General features: G+C 47.4%; 1 protein-coding gene across 1 annotated transcript in view; it reads left to right on the top strand.

The window, feature by feature from the left end:
• Tll2 (tolloid like 2) overlaps positions 1–25300 on the top strand; it is a 115324-nt gene that overhangs the window by 62611 nt on the left and 27413 nt on the right. The window contains exons 4-10 of the mRNA XM_032895500.1: positions 8–163; positions 3455–3572; positions 8925–9103; positions 10379–10484; positions 17653–17777; positions 20487–20602; positions 25037–25139. Coding sequence (XP_032751391.1) covers positions 8–163; positions 3455–3572; positions 8925–9103; positions 10379–10484; positions 17653–17777; positions 20487–20602; positions 25037–25139 — 903 coding nt within the window. The remainder of the gene's footprint in view (positions 1–7; positions 164–3454; positions 3573–8924; positions 9104–10378; positions 10485–17652; positions 17778–20486; positions 20603–25036; positions 25140–25300) is intronic.

The following is a 25300-nucleotide window of genomic DNA, read 5'->3' as shown; positions in this document are numbered from 1 at the left end:
CTTGCAGATGGCAAGGATAGCACCACACTTCTGCCTGGCCCTGGGACCTCAAACACCACCGCTAAGACCTTCTCTGCTCGGGTCCGAAGAGCTACAACCTCAAGGACAGAGCGGATATGGCCTGGAGGGGTCATTCCTTATGTCATCGGAGGGAACTTTACTGGTCAGTAGCCCTTTGGAGCCTCCTAGGAGGGACTCAGTGGGAATGCATGGGTACCAGCACCACAGCAGTCCCTCTAGCTAAGGTTCTCTTGCGCCAGTGTAGCCAGACATCAGGCATCTATTGGGGCTGGATCTGTAGAAGTCACTCTGTTCTGAAGGCTTGGTGGAGAGCAGAGAGTCTCCTCAGGTCAGTCTTAAAGAGTGAGCTGGAGGAAGCTGACCATGGAGCTGTCCATGGTGGCATCCTACCTCTGTCCCTTGGCTCGGGTACAGAGTCCCATATGGTAACCAGAGGCTATGCATAGGTATCACAGAATGTGACATGACTGCATCCTGACTCCAGAAACCATTTAACGTCTATGCCTGTGGTTCCCTGTTCTTTAAATAGGGCTAGTAGCCAGGCATGGTAGTGCACACCTTTAATCCCAGTGGTCTGGAGGCAAAGAGACGGGTAGATCTTTGTGAGTTCAAGGCCAGCCTGGTCTACAAAATGAGTCCAGGACAGTCAGGGCTACATAGAGAGACCCTGTCTTGAAAACTTAAACCAAACCAACCAAAACAAACAAATAAAAATAAAGAAAGAGAGCTGGTAATATAATCGAGTTAATGTGTTAAGAAAGGAACTTAAGAACTGTGCATCATGGTATTATCTTTGTACTATGGAAATCACCAAGACTGAAGTTGGGGTTTCCCTGCAGAGCCTTGTCTCCTTTTCCTTCCTCTTTTCTCCTTACGCAGCCTCACCAGCCACCTTCCTGCTCTAGGTGCTGCCCATCTCCAGCTCCCTGGCACACTTGCACTGTCCTGTCTCCTGGGACACTACCCCAGAGCTTTTGCCTGGCTGGCTTCTGATCAAGTGACATATATCCAAGGTCAATGCTCTGGAATCCTCACCACCCCCACCAGCTGTGCATAAACAGCTCCCTCTGTAACTTTAGCAGCATTCACCACGATCCAAAGCGTTTTCGCTTGTATCTGTGTTTACTTATCTTTGCCCACGCTCTGTGGGAGCGGGGACTAACTCCTCTTTTCATTCCTATATGTTCATTCCTACATGTCCAGCACCAGGACAGTACCTGGTACACAGGAGGAGCTCCCCAGATCTGCCCACCTGCAGTGCATCACTGACTGGATGCCTGAACAAAAGGCCCCATTGAGTGCGTCCCAGCCTCTCGGTACCTTTATTAGCTTTTTACCTCCCTGGGATACCGTGGCTTCTGTGAGAAGTGGCTGAAAGAGGCATATGGCTCAATGACTTGCCACAGCCACTGAGAACTGTGAATGAACCAGTTGGCAGCAGAGCAGCAGGCCTGAGAGTGGAAACTTTCTAGGCTACCCTTCTGCTTGGTGACATTACTCCAGCTCCCAAGTGCTTAACCGGGGACTGCCATGAGAAAACGGAGAAGTCTTCTCCCTGTCACTCTGTCAGAGAAAGCCACACACCCAGAGATTAAAATGCATCCCTAAGAACAGCTATGGCTGCTCTTTGGCGCACGCGTGCGCGCACATGCACTCACGGACACACACACACACACACACACACACACACACACACACACACACCAACCTGCACTCTTTCTGGTCTCATGTGCTGTGTTTTTCTGACCAAAGATTTATATTGCTTTCATCAACATGAACTAACTTTTTATACAGGGCTTTATGTTATATAATTAATAGGATTGCTATTTTTATAGGTAGTTGAGCTACAAATAATAAGAAGCTTAATATGACAAGATGTCAAATAGATATTCAATAAATAATGAGACAGCTAAGTTGATCTTATGTGCATATCTTTGAGGGACAATGTAACACTGTACCCATATTGCATTATAGACTATGGTGGGGGTTTTCCTCCTTTTATTTATCCATTTATTTTGCATCATTGTAAACTCAGGTCTCTCCTCCATTCCCCTCTGCACTTCTCAATCTGTTTCTAGAAACTTCTCATTTATCCTTTTATCTTGATAGATATTAGAGAATATTTATTGACTTGATATGACGGTTAGCCCAGGCCCTTATCATTCAATAACTTTCCAAACAAGGAACTCTGAAGACAGGGTCAGGAAAAGTCTAAAATTCAGCTGTTTGCAAAGTCCTTACAGGAAATCAAGATCAAGGGCCCTAGAAAACACTGAAGCACCATTCAAAGTGCACAGGCGTACAAATAGACGTATAGAGTACATGGTAGCACTCTCCTCCAGGTGTGCAAGTAGACGTATAGAGTGCATGGTAGCACTCTCCTGCAGGTGTGCAAATGGATGTATAGAGTGCATGGTAGCACTCTCCTGTAGGTGTGACAGAAAATGAGACCATAGTGCCATGCTGGAGAGAGAACTCCCCCCAATCCAGAAACCTGCAACCACCAATTAAATGACCTGAATGCAAACATTTAGAAAAATACGTTTACTACAAAGGAAAAGCTGGGGAAACTAGGACATTGTCCGCTGTTAGTGTCCCTTCAACTCACAAACTCCAAGTCTCTAGGTTTTGAGTATTCAAGGAGAGTGATTTGTCTGTCTGTCTGTCTGCCTGCTGTCTGCCTGCCTGCCTGCCTATCTAAAATGAATGTTTTGCCTAATGTAGATCTGTGCATGCAGTTCCTGCAGAGGCCAGAGGAGGGTGTTGAATATTCTGGGGTGATTATGAGCTGCCTTGTTGGTGCTGGGAATTGAACCTGGGTCCTCTGGAAGGGCAACAAGTGCCTTTAGCCACTGAGCCATCTCTCCAGCCACCGCACGACCCTTGACAAACTGTTTTTCAGCCTTACTGGCTGCAACTCGCTGTGTAGATGAGACGCGCCGTGCACTTGTGGTGACTTGGCTCTCGCCTCTCTGTCTCCTTAGTGCTTAGATGGCCGACTGCACCAGCATCCTCAGCAAGGGGAATTGTGATTCCAATGGATTTCTTGTCTGGATTACTTTTAAAAAGCTTTTAAAAACAACTTAAAATATTTGACAAACCTCTATGTACACAAGATAGTCTAGGGGCTGACCTGATATATTTGTAATGTAGTTGTACATTGTTTAATGATCCCCACAACCTAATTAGTGAACACACTTATCACCTCCCTAGTTATAGCTGTGTGTGTGTGTGTGTGTGTGTGTGTGTGTGTGTGTTTAGATGATGATGACACTTCAAACCTCTCTTAAGCTTCAAGTAAAGAAAAACCAAACCACAGCATTATCAACAAGATTTTTAGAAATCAGAGCGAACTTTGTGTTCAGACTGTGCCTTCATGTCCAAAGAAGATGTACCCAGGAGCAAAGTGACCAGCATTGCCCTGTCATTTCAGGCACCCAGAGGGCCATTTTTAAACAGGCCATGAGGCACTGGGAGAAGCACACCTGTGTGACCTTCGTAGAGAGGACAGACGAGGAGAGCTTCATTGTTTTCAGTTACAGGACCTGTGGGTAAGTAGGAAGTAAGACTGCTTCCGCACGGTAGGAGGCAACAGATGGAAGGATATGGGAGTCTGGAAGTTTCTGTCATGGGACATTTCCACTGAGCTGTGATTTACCAAAGGGCAGGGTTTTCTGGAAGCTCTTTGTCCTCAGTGAAATCTCTGGACAGGTAAGTTCATAGTGTGGCTCCAGTAAGACTCACTGTTGGTGGGTCCTGTCACCAGGGCAACAAGGCTGATGATTCCTGTGGAGTCTTAGGTCAGGACTCCACAGAAGCACTGATTGCTGGTGACGTGGCAGACTCTCTCTGCTCACTGTGGCTTTGAATTATGAACTTCTGCCATTTTAGAGGCCCCATGGGCTTACAGACTTCCTTTAGAAACCATGGGTTATTATAGGAGAAACCTATTAGGCTAGCTGGGGAGATGGCTCAGTGGGAAAGAGTTTGTTGTACAAGCATGAGGACGTTAGTTTAGATCCCCAGGACCTGTGTAACAGTCAGGTGTGATGGATATGTCTATAACTCCAGAGGTGGGGCCCAGAGCCCGGCGAGTCCCCAGAGTCCTACCCAGCCAGGCTTGCCAAAATGATGGGCTCTGGGAAAGACCCTGTCTCAAAAACAAAGTGGAGAGCAACACTGACCTCTGGTCTGCACACATGCATGCAAAGGTAAGAACACACGCATGCACATGCACACACACACACATCATGCATGCACACATGCACACATGCACATATACACATGCACATGCATGCACACCTACATACACATGAACATAAACACACATGCACGCACACACACATCACACATGCACATATACACATGCACATGCATGCACACCTACACACACATGAACATACACACACATGCACGCACACACACACACACATGCACACACACACACACACTGTGTCTGTCGTGCTGATAAATGTAAGCGATCCGCTCTCTTACTCAGGTTCCTGTATTGGATTCTTTAAAAACATCCCAGCCAGACATTCTTCACATCGATGATTACTAAAGAAACGATCAAACCTTGAAGGGAAAGGCAGATAAGTTGGCAGCAAGCGCGAGCAAAGAAGGAAGCCCAGATAACAAGTTCATCTACGGACAGAACTTGTACTGTTTTGATTTTTAAAATTTTAATTAATTATCTAATTAATTTTGCACTGCTAAGCATCAAACCCAGGGACTTGTGCATATTAGGCAAGTAAGTTACACCGCTAATGTCATTTGTAAAGTCAGAGGATAAAAAAAATAGGACCTTCATAATGAGATACAAGATACGGTGAGGGTCAGGCTGCATACATACTTATTGTGTATATGTCAGACATGTAGAGAGCATTAGGAATCATAAGGTAAGCCTAGTGGATAAGCCAAGAGGGAAATGCATGAAAAAAAATGTTGCTTGGATACTTGTTTTATTACTGTAAGTCCAAATAGGTTGGCAAGTTGACAAAAAATAATTAAGGATTCGTAAAGGACTTGGAAGATACAGTTAGTAGGGTTGACTCTGCAGGTCTGTTAGTTTATACCCTGAAAACATGTCTTTAAATGCACATGGAAGGCCGAGACACCTGCTCATCTGTTAAATACCAAGAATAGCTCAGTAGGCTGGGAAGATGGTTTTATGGGTAAAGTGATTTCCTACACCAGTTGGAGGATCTGGGTTCAGAGCCACAGAGCCCACCTAAAGCTGGATAGAGCAGGGCGTGTCTTTTATCACAGCATTAAAGGGGAGATGGGAAAAGAGGCAGAGACTGAAGAACCCTCAGCTCTGCAGTGAACAACGGGAGTTGTTGTCTCTAACAAGGTAGAAAGTGAGGACCAATACCTTAGGCTGCTCTCTGACCCCAATATCTGTGTTCTGGGACACACATGCCTGCAAACACACACACACACACACACACACACACACACATATTTTAAAAGCAAAAATAAACATTAAATTTTAAGAAGAACATCTTAGTAGCTTATAAAAGTTAGAAATGGCATTAAAATATTCTCATATTGAAAAGCAATGATGGACTAGAGAGATGGCTCAGTGGTTAAGAGCACTGACTGCTCTTCCAGAGGTCCTGAGTTCAATTCCCAGCAACCACATGGTGGCTCATAACCGTCTCATGGGGGATCCCTGATGCCCTCTTCTGGTGTGTTGAAGACAGCAACAGTATACTCATATAGAATAAATAAATTTTTTTAAAAAAAGAAAAACAATGAAATGGCATGGTAATAAGAGTAAACACTCTACTTTTTTGTTACAAACTCCACTGGGTCTATAGCTTTTATCAGGTAACCAAGATCGGCATAATGTCTAGTAATGAAATCGCAACAGTTTAAAGGGAAGGAGATAAAGCTAAAGATATGTCCACAAAATAAACAACATTCCTAATTAAGAATGATGATGATGATTTGTTAATTCACAGAAGTTGGTGATCTCTTGATCATGCCCACCCCGTGTGTGCGAGTATGTGTGTGTGTGTGTGTGTGTGTGTGTGTGTGTGTGTGTGTGTGTGTGTGAACCACCATCACAAAAGAATTAGCCTGGGTTGGGGATTTAGGCTCAATGGTAGGCGCTTGCCTAGGGAAGCAAGGCCCTGGGTTCGGTCCCCAGCTCCACAAAAAGAACCAAAAAAAAAAAAAAATTAGCAATAAGAACACAAGTAAACACACAAAGCAAAACATTATCGGGCTAATAAACCCAAGAGTGAATTCTTTAGCCAAATAAAAACAGTAGATAACTACTTGAGGCAAGAAAAGGCAACAGTGCAGAAACACACAAACTTAGAAAGAGAGAAAAGGGAAATGGCCAGAGACACAGCAGCAGAATTGTGAGTAGGTGCTCACAACACCGAGGGTAAGAAATGTGGACAACTCCAAGGTGAACATGTAGCATTGGCACAGACCAATAACTTTGTAGGCTTAGATTTTTCACAACCTACTTTAATAAGGGTTCTTCAATGCTTTAACCACCCATCTAGCCCACCAACCACCAGGGAAAGAAAAGGCTACTTGGGCAAAGTGGGATGTGGACCTCCTTAGAAGCAGTTCTTTGGGGGCAATCCCATTCTTTGCTGTCAGGATAGCAGCAGTTCGGTTCACACAAATCAGTAGCAGTGGCTCAGTCCACTCACAAACACCATTCACAAATCCGCAATGGCAGTTCTCTCCAGAAGAAACCACAAGGCTCTGCCAATCGGCCCGAGTCCAAGGAAGTGGCAAGAAGCCACCGGAACACTACCAGAAGTTCTTTGGTGACTTTCTCTCCAGGAAATCATGACAAATGAAGATTAGTGAAGAAGGCAAGGAGAACCGGTGCCACACAACCTCATCTACTGTCTGTTGGGTTGCATCTGTATCCTTTCCAAACATCACAAGTTCTCTCAAGCATCTGCTCGCGCTAGCAGAACATCACATGCCCCTTTTCCAGGCAGCTTCCAGAAGAATTCCCATTGTCTGTTCTCTGCAAAACATTCTCCCATGTGTCAGCTTCAGCAAAAACATCCTCTCATAAGACAGTTACCAGAAAAACATCACACAACACAACTGAATCTCAAAAACAAAACAAAATAAAACAAAAAGAGAAGTAATTTCTACTTCATAACTTGATTTTTCTTTCTTTGAGAGAGGGTCTCACCATATAGCCCTGGATAACCTGGAACTCTGTGTAGACCAGGCTGGCCTCCCTTGACTCCGCCTCTAGGGCTTTCTTTAAAATGTGAGCACCCCCATAGCTGGCACTTACTGTGTTAGACTGCAGCACAATTTTGTGGTTCTCTCCACCCCTTTCCCCATCTCCTATCATCCCTGAACTTTCCTCCTAGGCTCCTCCCCTCAGGCCACTTCCCCCTTTCGTGTCCCATGTGTCCTTTTGCCCATGATCTATCCTTTATCACCTAATATTATCCTGTCTTAGTGACCTTCCTAATTTTGTATTTTACTTTTATTTACCTGTTTACACACATACATTATAAGCTAGGATCTGCCTGTGAGGGACAGCATGTGGTTTTGGTCCTTTTTGAGTTTGGGTTACCATGCTTAATATTATAGTCTACAGATCCATTTGTTTTCCTGATTTTACTTTTCTTCGAAGTTGGATGACATTCCACTGCATTTGTGAACCACTTTTTCATTATCCACTGACCTGTTGAAGGACACCTAGGCTGGTTCTATATCCTTGTTCTCATGAATACAAAAAGCAGCAATAAACACAGATTGCAACGTCCGTCACTGTGGTGGGATTCAGGACTCTTTGAGTACGTGTCCAGGAGTGATGCAGCTGGACAGAACAGTAACCTTTGAAGAAATGGATAAACAGAAGGAAGAAATTCTTTCCCTCGAAGCCCCAAATCCAGAGTCGCACGAGGAATTCTTTTAGATCTTTTAACGCTATTTTGATGCCAAAATGTTGCATCATGTAAGAGAAAGAACATTTCCAATGCTTTCTAGAGAACAATCAAGGATGGATGCCTGCTGTCCTGAAAGCACCCATAATGTATGAAGAAATTAACAAGTCCAAATGTACCTCACACGGATAGCTATGCAAAAGTCCACCTAAGACGTTAGAATCCCTGGTGGGAGATCAGAAGGAAGCCTACCCATCAGTTTGTCCAGAACACAAGACCCGTTTATATCCAGGAAGTCTACTCACATAGCTGACAGATCGGAGAGACCTAGTCATACCTCCACAGATGCTGAAGGCGTCTGGGGAGCCAACATGCACTTCTGTTTCAAAGAGTAAGCAAGGCATCTCAGGAATAGACGTTAATTACAAAAGTTCGAATTTTCATGTAAACAAAGAGCTCTACATTTGTATGTGTATGTTTTATGTATGTATGAGAACACATTGATCCTAGAAGCATTTCCTTTAGAATCAGGAACCATTCCAAGAGATGCCTGGTCCGCATGACTATTTAACACTGTTCCGGAAACGATAACATGCCCAGACAGGAGAGTGAAATCAACACGGTGGAGATTGACAGAATGCGTTATTGAGAGTTAATATGACTGTGTTCCTGGAAACCCCAGAAAGTAACTGAGAAACTTAAAACCAAACAGACTCTACTAAGGTGACTGATCACAAAGTGAATAAAAGTTAAATATGTTCTTTATCCATGCCTAGTCTGATGGGTTTTTAGAATGGGAAAATGTTGTCACTTTCTTGTTGTCTTTGGATAGAATTGGAGTAGGGGCGAGAGCTCAGTCTTTTGCAACATGGACGTGCATGCTCACATGATCGATACATAACATTCGTTTTTCAAACGCACCTTTGTACCATGAGTCGGAAGGTACAATGGGAACAGAGCCTGCCTCTTCCCTTTGACGCCCTCAGACCTGCTAATATGCATATTTCTGTCACCCAGCTGTTGTTCCTACGTGGGACGCCGAGGAGGTGGCCCTCAGGCCATATCCATTGGGAAAAACTGTGACAAGTTCGGCATCGTGGCTCACGAGCTGGGCCACGTGGTTGGGTTCTGGCACGAACACACTCGGCCAGACCGAGACCAGCACGTCACCATCATCAGAGAAAACATCCAGCCAGGTAAGGGATCCTGGGTGGAATCTAGAACCCAGCAAGAGTGGACATCCATAGGCTTTGGGACACTGAAAGTAGCTCACTAAGTTATATGGCTGCCCTAAATCTGATTTGTGTATGTATTGGTACACGTGTGTTCACATGTTTGTGGCATGTGGAGACCAGAGAACAACCTCGGGTGCGGATCTCAGGGTCTTTCCATATTACCCTTTTGAGACAAAGTTTTTCATTAACCTTGAACTTGCCAAGGCACAGGGACCCACTCATCTCTGTCCCCAAGGCCGGCTTTTTAACACGGGTTCTGGGAATCGAACTCAAGTCATCATGCCTGTGAGGAGAGCACATCCCAGACCAAACCTTCCCCCAGACCGCTTTAAACTTGCTTCAGAGGACAAAACATTTGGGATTTAGCTTTCTGATTTATTTTCTTGTTTCTTCACATTGTAAGATCAGAATCCGAGGGATTTTTTTTTTTTTTACTAAATGTTTTTATTGATTCACTTTACAACCCAATATCAGCCCTTCCTCTCCTAGTGCCTCTCACACAAGTCCCCTCCCTCATTCCACCCTCCCCTCTGGATGTCAACATCCCCACCCCCACCCCCATCCTGCACATCAAGTTGCTGTGAGACTAGGCACATTCCCTCTCACTGATGCCAGACAGGGCTGTCCATTCAGGGACTCGGGATCCAAAACCAGGCAGGCACAGCTCCATTCCTGTTGCTGGGGAACCTGCATGAAGGCCAAACTGCTCATCTGCTTCATATGTGCAGGGGGCCTAGGTCCAGCCTGTGCTCGATCCTTGGTTGGTGACTCAATCTCTGGGAGCCCCTGAGGGTCCATGTTAGTTGACTCAGTTGTCTTCCTGAGGAGTCCCGGTCCTCTTCAGGTCCCTCAGTCTTTTTCCCAACTCTTCCATAAGACTCCCAAGCTCCAGCTAACGTTTGGTCTCTGTATCTCTCTGTTGGCTGCTGGATTTTTTTTTTTAAACAAAATATTTTGGATAAGTAGATTGAGTGCTAATCTTTCTGCAAGCATAGTTGTAAATTTCAAATGGCATTTGGGGAGGGGTGTTGGGAGTGGGTCAGAGAGAACATAAGGCTTACCCTATATTTCAAATTTCTACATTATTCCAAAGAATAGCCAGAAGCCCAACCAATCCTGTTGTCTGGCTGTTCAGGTAACAGGAGCAGTAGGAAGTTACCCTGGACCCTCCTCTTCCCAGCTTCACTCGGGATGCTGCCTTACTTCTCTAGTCCTTAACAGAGTGTTGTGTCACAGGTCAGGAGTATAATTTCTTAAAAATGGAAGCCGGCGAGGTGAGCTCTCTGGGAGAGACCTACGACTTCGACAGCATCATGCACTATGCCCGGAACACCTTCTCAAGGTCGGAACCTTTGCTGGGACATCTGTTTTACTGCACCTGCCTCAGGCTTGGGTAGGAGTCCTGAGGTCTGTGGAGAGTGAGTGGGTCTGGGCATGCTCCTACCATGGGTGGCTTGTCCACCCTTGAAATACAGTGGCCTCTGGGCTGCCGTGAAATACAATCTAATCATGTTCTTGCTAATGAGATTGAGTCCCGTTGTGAAGCTGGCATTTCCATCATGCCCTCATGTCAGAAGGAGCAGCTGGAGAAGAGAAATTATGGAAAAGTCATCGGGGAGAATAACCTAAAGGCTTTTTGTAGAATTCCCATTGGGTGGGGGCATCTCTGACTAATGCACATCCTAAACTAATCGGGAGGTACTTGCTGTCGTCCTAGAAGAGGCTGTTTATTGGATGCTAGGCCGTGTGAGAGATGAAAGGACTGTAAATCACAGGTTGTTTTCAGAGACAAAGAAAACTAGGCTCCAGCCACCTTGAGAGAGCTCAGGTACCCAGATCAGAGTGAGAACAAAGACCCAGGTTCTCTGCTTTCAGGTCCTAGGGAATGGGTGCTACTCAGCAGAGGAGGACTGGGCCTGATATTTACCTCAGGTACACTTGGGGTCTGTCCCATGTGTGGGGCTGTGCAGGGAGAAGTGTTCTCCACACCGCTCTTGCATCCAAATAAGTGTCCGTGCACAGATGCTCATCCCACTAATCCCAGCTGGCAATCTTCCCAGCCCTAAAGGGAACACTTATAAGGACGGACTGCAAATATTTCCCCCCTTTTAGCTGTTAAGCATCCTCCTACAACAGTCTGTTCATTTATCTAATCCTTCCTCTAGAAAGCTCTGAGGTGATTTCCAATGCACACGCATACACGCAGCAAAAGAGCATGGTGGGAAATCAGGCAGCCATGTTGAAGTCTGGAAGTCAATGATCAGAATGTACGTCAGCAGGATGTGGAGGCTTCTCAGTGCGAGCAGCAAATCCTGCTTGCCAGTAGGCATGGCAAAGAGGAAAACTCATCATCCTGGGTCTCCACGTGTGTCAGGATTAAAGGGAGCCATTGGCTTGTCTGTGTTGGCTCTGAAGAGGAAGCCAAGAGAACTCTTTGTTTCTTGAGCAAGGCATCCTAGCCATGAGGTTGCCAAATTGGTGAATCCCAAGCTCCTCAGGGACATTATTTCTCTAGCCACAAATCTGCTTCAGTCATGACCTGTCTACTGCACCCAAGCGGGAGTCCCAGCCCCCCCACAGAGAGTGTTGCTCAAACCAGTTCCTGAGTCTCCTTGAGACAGATGGAGCAGTGCTCTCTGAGCCCCTTCTAGGTCCAGTCCTATGTGCAGCCTCCAAGTCTAGTATACGTGAGTGAAGGGTGGACAGGTGATTCTGTGGCATTGCCACACAGGAATCTGAACTGAAGGAGCTTCCTCTTCTGGACTGGCAAACTAACTAGACCTCAAGGAATCTATTCTGGGGCTGGGAGGTGTCCTAGTTTCCATTTTGTTGCTGTGATAAGATACTATGACCAAAGCAACTTGGGAGAAAAGAGTTTACTTCATTCTCATACTTCCAGGTATTAGAGCATTATTGAAGGAAGTAAGGAACTTCAAGCAGAAAACAAGGAGCAGTGGTTCTCAACCTTCCTGATGCTGTGACCCCCCCCAATACAGTTCCTCGTGTTTTAGTGACCCCCAACCATAAAATTATTTTGTTGCTATTTCAAAACTGTAAATTTGCTACTGTTAGGAATTGTAATGTAAATGTCCGATATGCAGAATACCTGATGTGTGGGTTGTGAACCCACAGGTTGAGAACCACTGCCACAGTGGAATAATGCTTTCTGGCCCATTCACCTATGCCTGGTGCCCTTGGGGGCAGCACACTGGGTCTCCTGAAACTGGAGTTATAGGCTTTTGTGAGCTACCATGTGGGTCCTGGGAACTGAACCTGGGTCTTCCGCAAGAGCAGCAAGTTCTTAATACTGAGCTGTATCTCTAACCTCAGAAGCTAGTTTTCTTTTAACAACCCAGGATTGCCTTCCCAGGGAATAGTGCCACCCACAGTGGACTTTGCCTATCTACATCAATTAATGATCAACATGGCCCCCAGGGGGCCCATTGACCAATTTGATCTAGGCGATTCTCTCAGATGACTCTAGTCTATGTCAAGCTGATAGTTGAAGCCAGCTAGAACATGGAGGGAGTTTCAGGAAGCCAATGGATTGGATAGGTTGAAACCTAACCAGGGATAAGAGAGGTGGATGGGAATGTAAGTGTTGGGATTAGGTTGAGACTGGATGTGGAGAACATGAAAGGAATAACGTAGCACCACCTGTCATCTAGAGGCTATGGGCTGGAATATAGCGACTGTCAAGGACACAATGTCACATTGGCTCAACTGAGAAGCTTGTGCCTTGGGTCTTATTTCTGTAACTTCTGTAACTCTTCATATCACTTTGTGTTTTTAGTCATGAGCCTAGTCTTTAGTGGCTGAGCCATCTCCGTCTATCTGACACATCTCTCCCTCCCCCAGTAGACTGAGATCCTTGGACAAAGACACTACCTCATTTTCTCTTTGAGTCTCTAACATCTAGATTCCCAGTAGATATTTGTTACTGTTTAAAGTGGATGTGTGAGGTCAAAGAGGTCTGGAGATCTCCATCGTAGAGGAATGAGAGAGGAAATGGTTGTTGCTCCTCTCCAGAATGGGAGCTGTGAGCCTCTGCTATGTAGGGCATGTGAGGCTATAGAAACGAAGCCACCTTCCTCTCAGTGGCCCCCTGCCATCCACCGCACTAAGTTCTGGGGCCTAGGGCCAAGCAGAGGCGCATCCTACTTTGTCTTACTTTCTTCTTTTTCCTAAATATCGTTTCCCCTCCTGTGATCTCTAGCTCATAATCGCATCGCTTCTGCCCCTCAGGAAGAAACCTTGACTAACTCCAAAGTCAGCATGAACTAGCTTATCAGCACAGACCAGAGGAAACCCTTGGGCCAAACCCATGAAGTAATCACACCTCATCCAAAGTGCCTAGAAGCCCAGGAGGAAGATTGGCAAGAGACAGCATCAGGGTGTGCAGGGCCGTGGCCCCCAGGCAGACTTCTGCTACTGCTATGATACCCACTGCTGCACGGTTTCCTTACCAGACTTAGTGTCTCAAACCACAACTTACTGTGGTTGTTTCTGATACTCTGGGTCAGTCCAGCTCTTTCTTTGGTCTCGTCTTGCCCAGACCTCGACTGGGCTGGGGAGTCTAAAAATGGCTCTCTTAAAAGCCAGACTCTAGAACCTGCCCAGCGTCACTTCTGCTGCATTCTATTGTCCAGAGCAGCCCAGAAGGCCAGAATCAGGTAAGAGAAGAAATACACTCTGCCTCTGATGAGAGAAATGGCAACCTGTCTTTCAAAGGCACATCACTATCATGATGGTGAGGTGCATTAGTTCAACCATCTCCCCTAGCTTTCTGATCAGCTCTTGCCCCAGGGTTTGGAATCTTTCCCTCCACAAATATCTTGGATGTCTGTACTGGTCTTTGCGAAGGTTTTCTGTATGAAGCTTTAGAAGGTTGTTTTGTACAACAGGTTCTTACTTGCGGTCTTTGTGGGTGGTTCGTTAGAGGCCTCTCCACTTCTAACTGCAACTCATTCCTCTGGATGGTTTTACCAAAGCTTGCCTTTTAGCTTGTGAGGGAGCGGGGATTGCCTGCAGAGCACAGGCCTGTGAGACAAAGCCCTTCCTGCTGATGGGAAACTCGTCTCTGTGTCTCTGAGTCTCTTTACGACCTGAGCTCTCTCCTTTCAGCTCTGTCCCCTCTGGTTTTATTGCCCTTTTTCCTTTCCCGCTTTGGTTGGGCCCAGGCAATGGGGGATGATGTCCTTAGAAGTTTTTCTGGGCATGGGTCCAGGAGATGAGGAGACAGTTCTCTGGTACAGGGATGTCTTTGTTTGGAAAACTCAGAGCTGACATTTTTATCCTCTAAAGCATTTGCCAAACCGTCCCTGTTTAGCTTAAAGTCGGTGCCGAGCACTGTCTATCCAGAAAGAGAAAAGGTGCAGTGTTACAGTGCTACATACAGGATGGCTCTGAGAGTGGGCATTGTCCAGAGTCCAGCTGTCTGTCAGTAACTCAGGGAATTGCATTGATGTCCTAGCTCCAAAGACTGGCTGTGAGCCAGTGTCCAGCCTGGGACTTCTGTCTTAAGCCTCCTGGGCACTCAGACCATCACCTACTGTGCTCAAGGAGCAACAGGTTTCCATGCACAGTAGGCAGAGGAGGAAAATCTCTGGCCGAAGTTTCCAGTCCTGTGTAGGTGCTCGAGCTGGCTCTCCATTTCTAGCTCTGTCCCCACACCAAGTCACTTGGGGAGCCTAGTGGCAATAGGACTGCCTCCCAGGGTCCTCTGAAGAGGAAAGGACAGGAAGGCACATGGAGATGCCCTAAGAACAGTGGACAGGGGACATGGTCTGTAGGTGGCAGGCCCACTGGTGGCTTTGCCAGTCACTGGCTAAGCCCCAAATTCTTCTTTCAAGGAAGCTATCCCAAGGTGCCGTGTCTTTTGCTAGGGCAGAAGTGTCTCTGTTGTGTAGCAGGTAACTGAATTCAGAATTGTCTTAGGGGTCATGATTTAGGGTTTCAAACCTGGTGTCAGGAGGGGAGAACAGGGGTGCCACTGAAGTGTCTTGGAGGACTCCGAAATGAGGACATGAGACTCCGAGACAGTCAGGGCAGAGGGTTAAATGCTGGGCAAAGGAGACCCAACTCTGCTTCTGGGAGAGAAACTACACTGAGAGTCTGACTGGGAAAAACAAGCATCTCACAGCCAAAAAGATAACAAGGTGATGTAAGCAGAAAGAAATGAAGGTGTGTTTTATCCAGTATGGCAGAGAATATAAGAGAGCACAGAGCTGGAGACACGCACACACACACACACACACACACACACACACACACACACACACACACAGAGAGAGAGAGAGACAGAGAGACAGAGAGACAGAGAGACAGAGAGAGACAGAAACAGAGACAGAGACACAGAGAGACACAGAGAGAGAGACAGAGAGAGACAGAGAGAGCAGTTAATATCTACTCTGTGTGTCATTTAGCTGATTCTGTTGAATGTAAATAATTATTTTGCGAAGTTCTTTGAAGATAGTTTCTGATTGTGGCTGCATAATTTAATTAAAGAAGTAGGTAGGGTGTGTGTTCCCCTTCCCCCCAAGATAGAAATGAGAAACTTTCTTTTGAAAGAGGAGAAAATATTACCACACATTTTTTAAAAAATGTATGTAGTATGACAGGAAATTAGTCAAGAGAACATGACAACGTCAGATGGGAGGGATAGACAGGGTCCTAGAAGACTTTTAAGCCAGGGGGAGAGATGATGGGGGTCCAGAGAATGGATAGGATCTGTGGGTCGGCGAGACAAGGGGTTGGGAGTAGAGGGTGGGTAGTCTAGGGAGAGGACAGTCCATGCAGGAATTTCTTTGGGATCTGGAAGGAGATAACACGAGATATGACTGGAGAGGAGGCCAGAAGCCATGAGTGAAGGGCCCAGACAGCCAAGTGACAGGAAGTTGCCAAGCACACACCTATCCTTGCCTGCTGGGGTGCCCCTACTACAACACTGCAGGACTGGAGCAAAAGAGGCTGGGCCCACAGAAGGGGACACAGTCGAGAGTTTCTGGAGAGAATTCCGCAAGAGGTGCTGATCACATGAACTCAGGCAATTGTCTGACACCCAGGAGAAGGGTACGGGGTCAAGGGTTGTCTGCAGGGTTCACTGGCCAGAACTGAGTCACCGGTTTCTTCTTGATAAGAAGAGAGTGAGGAGCAGGGAGGAGCTGAGAGCACTTTCTAACCCAATCTCCAGAGGCGAAGGTCAGGAGACAACTCAAAGGGCAGGATGAGCTCAGTTCCTAGCCAGAGTTAGGGTTGGATCTCGGCCCCTGCCACAGGGAGGTGGCTCCAGGCACTGGGGTCTACTAGATGATTCTGAACAGGAAACAATTCCCTGCAGATAGAACTCTCCGTGGTACAGCATGGAAAGAGCAGAGGCAGGGGCATCATCCGAGCAGGAAGTAGATGTGGTTGCTCTCTCTCCCACTTAATGCAGTGAAGCCTGTGAACCCGGGGAGGACAGTGAGAAACGAGGAGCTGACCGCTTCCAGAGGTGTAGAGAGGCAGATGACACTGAGAAGTCCCCACTGAGCACCGCTGATCTGGCTGGATCTCAGTCAGGGTGACGAGCGAACGAAAGCTGAGCACCCAAAAGGAGCGAGACAACGCTTCTCAGAATAAAGACTCGGAGAAGGGATACTTTATAGGACAGGCCAAAATAGAGGCTCTACAGGCAGAGGAGGGGGCTTGCACTCTGCACTGAGTAAACCATGGCTCAGCCAGGCATCTGGGGGTCCTCTTAAGTTTTAGAAATGCCCCTTGCATTTTAGATCTTAGTCACACAAGTGTAGAGTAAGGTGCTAGGGCTAGAAGAGGCCAACATGAGCAACCAGACAAACTCCTATTGTACAGAGGAGTAAACTGAGGCTCAGAAAGGTTCAGAGAACGGAAGAGGATTGTCAAGTTACCCCACGTGGCAAAGGCAGGCCTGACACAGGAATGGGTGGCTTTTGCTGACCTCTAAGTGCTCCTGATTTAGCTCATGGTCCATCTGATCTGGCCAGCAAAGTCTGACTGATCAGCTCACCCACCTGTGCTTGTTGTGTAGCTGTTGGACCAGTCCGCAGGCTCTTCCCGTAGCAGCTCCAAGACCTATCATCTATCTACACAAAGTACTGCCTGGCGCACAACTCCAGGGGGAGCCACTCACACTGTGATCTCCAAATGGTACAATAGAATGGCCCCAGGGCAAGGGCCTATCAAGGGCTTTGTGGAAGTACTCCGTATACCTAAGAAAGTCAGGCTTCAGACTACTGGACTAGGGTGCACCTTTGAACTTGGCAGTTGCCTTCCCGTTGGGAAATGAGTAGGCAGATCAGATGAGATGGATTATCACAAGGTGAGAAAGAAACCACTCAGTCATGCAGCAAGGGGCAGGGGTGGCAAGTGATGGGGACAGGGACGCTGATGGGTTACCAGGAAGGAAATGAAGACTGGGAGTCTCCTCACACATAGTTTGGCAGCCTTGACTTTTCTCCCTCCCTCTCTCTCTTTTTTTTTTCTTCCTGTAGAGGAGTTTTCTTAGACACCATCCTCCCCCGTCGAGACGACAATGGCGTCAGGCCAACCATTGGCCAACGCGTGCGGCTCAGTCAGGGAGATATAGCTCAAGCCAGGAAGCTGTACAAATGCCCAGGTAACTGTGAGTCGCGGGGACTCCCAGCAACTCCTAACATCCCGTGCTACACAATGCATGCTGTGTACAAGCAACCCCATCCCCTTGCTGGGAACTGAAAGGACCACTGCTTGGCAGCTATGATTTCTTGTGTCTTTGTTAGGAAGTGTGCAGTGCAGTGCAGAAAGCTGAGAGAGGAGCATAGCAGGCTCAGAGCCTTAAAAACCTGACCATGGGAGGCTTTTGAAGTTCTTGACAAAGCACTGAGTGAAGAGAGAAGAGAGCATGAGAAGCCAGCACAGTGCGGCATGGTTGCTCTGAGGGTCCCTTTTCTTTCTAGGGAACTGGAGAATGTTAATACGGCAAAGGAAGAACCAAGAGCTAGCAGGAAGACAAAGAGTGGGGGTGTGCTTTGAGGATGATAAGGGTCCGGTTCCCAAAACCGAACAAGTGTGCTGTGTCTCAGGGTTGGTTACCAGGCATGTGCTATTAAAGACCAGAGAGTATCTTAGGGCATAGCAAAGGCTTGTTCTGAGCTAGGGCAGCCGTCCCTCCTCAGACTGACCCTCTGTGCCTTCATCTGTGTTCTGGTTTCCTTTCTCTTGCTGTGATAAAATCCTGACAAAAAGCAGCCCAGGAGACAAGGGGCTTTTTTGACTTAGAGTTTGAAGTTACAATCTATTGTGGTGGGGGAAGCCATGGCAGGAACTTAAATGCTCACAGTCAAGAGCAGAGAGAGAAGAAATGTGTGGATCCTTCCTTGTTTGCTTTCTCCTGCCTTGGGACCTCTTGCCTAGGGAATGGTAACGCCTACAGTAGGCTGGGTTTTCCTACTTCAAATTACAGTCAAGACAACCTCCCAGATCATGCGCACCGGCCAACCGGTCTAGATAATTCCCCATTCGTACTCATTCCCAGGAGTACCATTTTGTATCAAGTTGACAATTAAAACTAACCTGCTTTGGTATCCTTATTGTTTCATGTCATCTTGGGATCAGTGCCCCAAGGCACTTCTAAATCTATGCAAAGCATCAATTGTAGCAGGCAAGTTTGTGCACTGGCGGGGCAGAATGAACTTTAGGCGACTGGGGAAGACAGACGGGACTTCCATTACCAATAGCTCCAGTAGCTTTTCCCACACCCTTCAGACAAGATGCATTTTGATTTGTGGTGGAATATTTGAAACTGGGGCCACTGGAGAAAATCGGGGCTCTGACATTGCCCTACAAGGCAGGACCACGGGGACTGCAAAATGCTGTGCAGGCTGCATCCTCACGGAATGAGGAAATGTGTTCAGCCATCTCTCAGTCATCTGGGGGCACGCTAGGGCTGAAATGCGGGACACACGTATCATATAACCCTCCGAATTCAAAGGGAAACCTTAGAGCATTCCCTGGGAAATGCCATAGTATTTATTTAGTTACACTGTAAAAGCTGCTTGTTTCCCCAAAGGCTCCCCGGCAGCTGGTAAATATCCCGGAGCACACAGTAATGTATCTATTCTTGCAGGATGCTGATGATTATTCTAAAATAATTTCCATGGAACCCTCGGGAGGCGGGTGTTGACCGCTGGGAGAGAGCCTCACTCTGCCTGGCAGTTGTTCTGTAATGTGACACTGAGGCCCTGATAGCCAGGATTTCCTGAGGCGAATGATGGGCAGACCTCTGCACACTCTTTCCTGTAGCTCCAAAAGCAGCAAAGGATGCTCCAAGGAGTCACTGCAAGCTAGGGCAACAGCCAAGCAGAGGCGGCGTCAAGAGAGGGAGGAGATGTGTAAAGGATCCCGGTTCCTATAGCTCGTGGGTAACTGCATGGTTACCCCTCATGCAGCCATGGACACTCAGCAAGCCACTGGCTTCATAGTTTTGGGGGTATCCGTCTTCATAATTCAGGAAATACAAATGTTTTTTAGCTCCCAGGCTGCAGGAATTCCCCCTTTCTTCATTTCTTTTAAGGAAGAACTAGAAGAAGTAATTTTTTTCCCATGCAGGTTCTATGTTCTAGACTCTTCCATTACTGGGCAACCTTCAGAGACAAACGGAGCACTCTGTAGACCATCCTACTATAGCTTCCCATACCCCTGCATTTTTCTCTACTTTCCTGTTTGTTTGGTAGCTCTTAATAGCAACAAGAAAAGGATTGGGAAGGAGGCGAGGTCAAGCTAAAAGCATAAAGGAGTTCCGAAGCATATTTTCTTTTGGCTTTCCTGGCTTATACTTCTGTGCTCTCCCTGCTATGGTTGCTGTCGTAGGCAGTCATGAAGGCTCCAGTGTGGCTGGAGGCCCGTAGCTCGGTGGTAGAGCCTTTGTCTAGCATGCCCAAGGCTCTGGACTCCACCTCTCTCATAACCAATCAGCGAATCAATTTCACAATCCTTGGAACACTCTGTGGGGGACAAACCCCGAGTGGACCCATTCGGTGTGATGCAGGTGATCTCACTGGACCCTGATTGGTTCAGCTCATGGCTGGAGCATTGAGATCTGAACCAAGATCAAGCCACACGGAGTCCTGAGAGCCTTTGGCAGGAGCTCTGGGCGCTACCCCTCAGCACCAAGATGCTACTTTTGCTTGCCCTGGTAGGAAAAACGGCCATTCACTTGGCTCACCTCCCATCAGTCACTCACAGGGCTTGGCTTGGGAAAGGCTTTTTACTCCACAGGCCTGGGTAGAGTAGCTCGGGTGGAAACCCTGTGTGTGCCTGCCTCAGAGTTGTCGTTTTGCTTGTGCAGCGTGTGGGGAAACACTACAGGACACATCAGGAAACTTCTCTGCACCTGGTTTCCCAAATGGCTACCCCTCTTATTCCCACTGCGTCTGGAGGATCTCCGTCACCCCAGGGGAAAAGGTAGGTGAAGACACTAACTCTTTTGATTACATCAGTGCACACATACCTGGGTATCACACTGCACACACACACACACACACACACACACACACACACACACACACACACACACGAACAGTTAACATCATCTTTAAAAGGTAGTCTGGGCCCCCATCTGGAATAGTGTGACACCCTAAGCCAGGTGGAGTAGGAGAACCCAACCCATGTGCTGTTAATAGTAGCAGCTGTTCTGCGTACCTACTGTGTGCCAGGAGCACACCTGTTTGCATTGCTTCCTCTGTTTTATAACTTCAAAGCCAGTCTTACCCATATAAATGGAGGCCTGGCATGTACTGTCTACATAGGTTATGAATCAAGCTGTCAGGTAAACCACACTCTGTCTATCTGGACTGTTAGGGTACGCTAGAGGGCAAGTGTCCAGTTTAGAATGTGTTGACATACTAGAGTAGTGGTTTGGTAGGTGGCAACGTGGCCACCTTCTCCCTCCACCTGTGTTGATGTCAACCCACATCATTCACTCCAACCTTGCTGGCAGCTGCTCCCATGGCTGCCTTCCGGTAGGGTGGGCTGGCCATTTCTTTGTCTGCACTCCGATCCAGGAAGGAAGCCATGGAATGTCTTATAGCTGAGCTTGGAGAATGCCAAGGCCCTGGGCCCCTGGAAGATGTTAGAGGCTTAGAAAGCTCTGTATCCATTGGCCTTGAAGGTTTCATTGTGCTCTGGAGCGAGCTCAGGGCCAGAACTTCTCCTCCGTCCAAGGATGGATCTTCTCTGCTCCACTACAGGGCACTGTTATGTTCATTCTTCGAACAAAGAATCTGAGGGGAAATTGCCCAACCACATAGTAAAATACAGAATGGGGCTTTGAACTCTGAGCTTTATCTTTTCTTAAATTTTTTTTAAAATGTAAATTATATGTATATGTGTTGAGGGGTGTGTGTGGTGTGTGTGCATGTGCGTGCATGTGTGTGTGCATGTGTGTGTGTGTTTGTATGTGTGTGGGTGTCTGTGTGTGTGTGTGTGTTTGTATGTGTGTGGGTGTCTGTGTGTGTGTGTTTGTGTGTGTGTGTGTTTGTATGTGTGCATGTGTGTGTGTGCTTGTATGTGTGTGTGTTTGTGTGTGTGTGTTTGTGTGTGTATGTGTGTGTGTGTGTGTGTGTGTGTATACAGGTGCCCATGGAGTACAGAAGAGAGCTGGAGCTGACCCAGATCCCCTGAGCCCTGATCCCCTGGAGCTGAAGTTACAAGCAGTTATCAGCCACCCAACATGGGTGGTGGGAACTGACCTAGGGTCCTCTGTTAGAACAGCTCAGACTTTTAACCACTGAGCCATCTCTCCAATCTTTATCTTTTCATTGGAAGAATCCAGATACTTTTGAGCTTGTCTCCGATTAGCCCTCTTTCTTTGGGCTTAGGTGAAGGGATATCCTTGTGTTCCCAAATCTCTCTAGGACCACACATGTCAAAGCATGGCTCAGTATCATAACCACTGTTTTCTGTCCCTTATAGTCCTTAGGCGTACTGAGGACAGAGATTGTCCACATCAGTCACAGCATCCACTGTGAGTGGCACAGCCGTGGCACAGTGAACCTTTGTCAAGTGGATGTGTGGACGTGTGAGGGTGGAGCCAAGCCTGGACAAGGAGAGATAGTGGGGTATAGTTGATATTTTCAGCCTACAGATATTCCTACTTCATAACTTTAAGTATAATGTGAGGACCAGAGAGCAGCGGCCACGGTCCATTGAAGGCATTTTCTGTGCACTGGAGTCTTTCCCTCAGTAAGCTTTGTAGGTCAATTAATCACATCCTTGTACCAACCCCACCCGCTAGCTGCTGATACTCTGCTTATCACGGAGTAGAAAATTGCACTCACTCAGGGTGACTAAATTTGATGAGAGTTGAGACGGGAGCCCACACCATGGAGGCCCTGAGAACCTGAATACTGGTCTGTCGTCATGGTACACAAAGGAGACAGAGCTCTCACACACATGCATTTACATGTGCTTAGGTGCTGTCACAGTTAAGTATTAAGACAATGTCAGGGCTTGGAAGACTGCACAGTGGGTAAGAGTATATGCTGTGCAAGCATGAGGATCCAAGTTCAAATCCCCAGCACTCACATGAAGGGCCAGGCATGGCCTATCGAGCCTGCAACCCAGCCTAGGGGAACAGAGACAGGCAGATTCTGAGAGCTTGCTGGCAAACTAGCATGGCCAGAACGACAAGTTTCTGGTTCAGTGAGAGACCCTGTCTCCAGAAAATCAGGGGATGGGTGACAGAGGAAGACAAAACACATCTTTCTCTGCCTTCTATATAAGTGTGCATAGATAGGTGCACAGAGCGCACGCATACACACACATGCACACGAACACACACACACACACACACACACGCACACACACGCACACACATGCAAACACAGTGTTGTTGTCCTCTTGAACCCAAGACATAGACCTTTTTCATGGATATGGCTGTGCCTGCTAGTGATGCTAACAGGCAGGAAGCAGGAGGAGAAGGAAGAGGAGGAAGAGGAGGAGGAAGAGGGGGAGGAGGAGGAAGAGGAGGAGGAGGAGGGCCTGGTAACCTCTGCATTACTGACGTGCTGCACAGCAGGGCTGTGTGATATGTTTGAACCGTGTAAGCTTCACTAAGTCTCAATTATTAGTGCTCACTGGGGGCACAGAGAATATACATCGTTGAAATTCCTGCAATTATTCCCATTTCTGCGTCAGCCAGCCTTCCCCGGCGCTGCTGGTAATTAGCAAACTTGATTGACTCTCAGAGCACCTCTCGCTCATCACCTCTTCCCCGATGGTCTTTACGGTTCACTAACGTACTTAAAATAATCAGCCTGAGTAATTATCCCTCTCAGTCAGACCATGAATGTGTTTCCAAGGAAGATTTACTAAACATTTCCTCACTGTAATCTTAAAAGAGCAGAGACTAAAGAATTCTTCTGGGACCAGCCTGTAAGCATTCCTGAACCCTGCCTCATCACAAGCAGAATGCAGAGTTGATGGAAACCCAGGGACACCCCAATTTAAGATGCCGCCCAGCTTGGGTTCCTCACTCCCTAGGCATCTGGGAGACACGCCCATGGCACTCACACAGCCACACGCAACCCCATCTGTTGCTCTTTAGAATTCATTCTTCATTTCCTAGGAGACCGCTGGTCTCCGTGGAGGAATCCCACTGGATGGGATTGGCCCTGGGGAAGGAGTGGGCGCTCTCAGTGACAATCAGGGTAGAAAGAAAGCCTGTGAGGGATGCACTGTCAGCGGTGGTGTGCGAAGGGCACACTCAGTGTATATTCTGACTTTTAGAAGTGTGCTTATGGAGTGCTTCCCGCACGCCAGACACAGCCGGACACAGCACTAGCCACTCTGTATGCTGTTTCTCTCACAGACTCCTCCACAACCTGGTGGTGTGCACGTTGTCTTCCAGATGAGGGAATCGAGTACTTTTGCAAGGTTCTAGAGCGAGAGAGGGGCGGAGCTGAGGTGTGAGCCCAGATCTATCTGATTAGACACCCCAAAGAGGGAGAGAAAATGGGGATTCCTGAAGGTCAAATATCGTGTGGTTTCACCCGAGCGCGGACTAGGAATGCGATACTTACCTGGGCCGGGGGAGGGCATTTGTAACCGGTGGAGCACTGAGAAAGGGACACAGGTTAGCTTAGAAAACAAGAGAGTTTAGAAAACGGGGCACGCTTGACTTAAAGATAAGGGTAGAGGGATTTCTTTAGGGGTTTTCTAAGCGTGTAGTGGGGCCAGTCTGCAAAACCTGAGACGCAAGCTGTGGAAGGCTGGGTAGTCTGGGGATCACGTCAACAGTAGCCGTTAGAAGGGGACATGGAGGAGAGCTAGATCAGTAACACACAGTAAGTGGACAATCCGTAAGAATAAGATGACAGGATTGAATGGGTGGACCGAGTTCAGGAAGGCTCTCGGAGATGGTATCACTTCAGGAATGAGAGGTCCTGGCTGAGGGATGCGGATCGCAGCCGCGCTCAGTTGCACTTGAGCTAACCCCAGACCGTCTGGAATGATTGATGATGTTACAAGATCCTTCCGTATCTCTGAACCTCGCTGACCTCTCTACCTCCTCCCAAATCCCTAGTCTCACCTTGCCCCTGCCTATCTTTAACCGCATCTTGCTTTCTGTAAACCACCTCACCGACTTCAAAAGCTCAAGAGAGTCCCCAGACAGAACTAAAGGGCCCATCTCCCTCTGTTTACTCCCCACTCCGCCTAAGGTTTATTATTTTATGTCAGGAGACTTCCTGCGTGTGTGTGTTTTGGGAAGATGTTCCTACTGCGGTCCGAGGGCTCTGTATGCTAAGGGGTAACACGAGAACATCGGCATGTAGGATGCGCCGTTCAGAACTCTGCCGGCTTTGTTGTTCAACCCTACTTTATGGTAATTCGTTACAGATCATCCTAAATTTCACCTCCATGGATTTGTTTAAGAGCCGCTTGTGCTGGTACGATTACGTGGAGATCCGGGATGGTTACTGGAGAAAGGCCCCCCTGTTGGGTGAGTGGACCTTCAGCCGTCAGAGAGTGAGAGATGGGGTGTGTTGTCCCGGAGGCTCTTCCTTTCGGGCATTCTTGTCATTGTACAACTCTGACCATTCCATTTGGCCACACGTGTTAAAAAGGCTTTTAAAAAACTGTCAGTGCCTTATGACCCGGCAG

The sequence above is a fragment of the Rattus rattus genome, chromosome 2 (assembly GCF_011064425.1).
Source record: "Rattus rattus isolate New Zealand chromosome 2, Rrattus_CSIRO_v1, whole genome shotgun sequence".
NCBI classification, from domain to species: domain Eukaryota; kingdom Metazoa; phylum Chordata; class Mammalia; order Rodentia; family Muridae; genus Rattus; species Rattus rattus.
The sequence above is the reverse complement of the archived record's forward strand: the minus strand, read 5'-3'. Positions and strand labels throughout refer to the sequence as shown.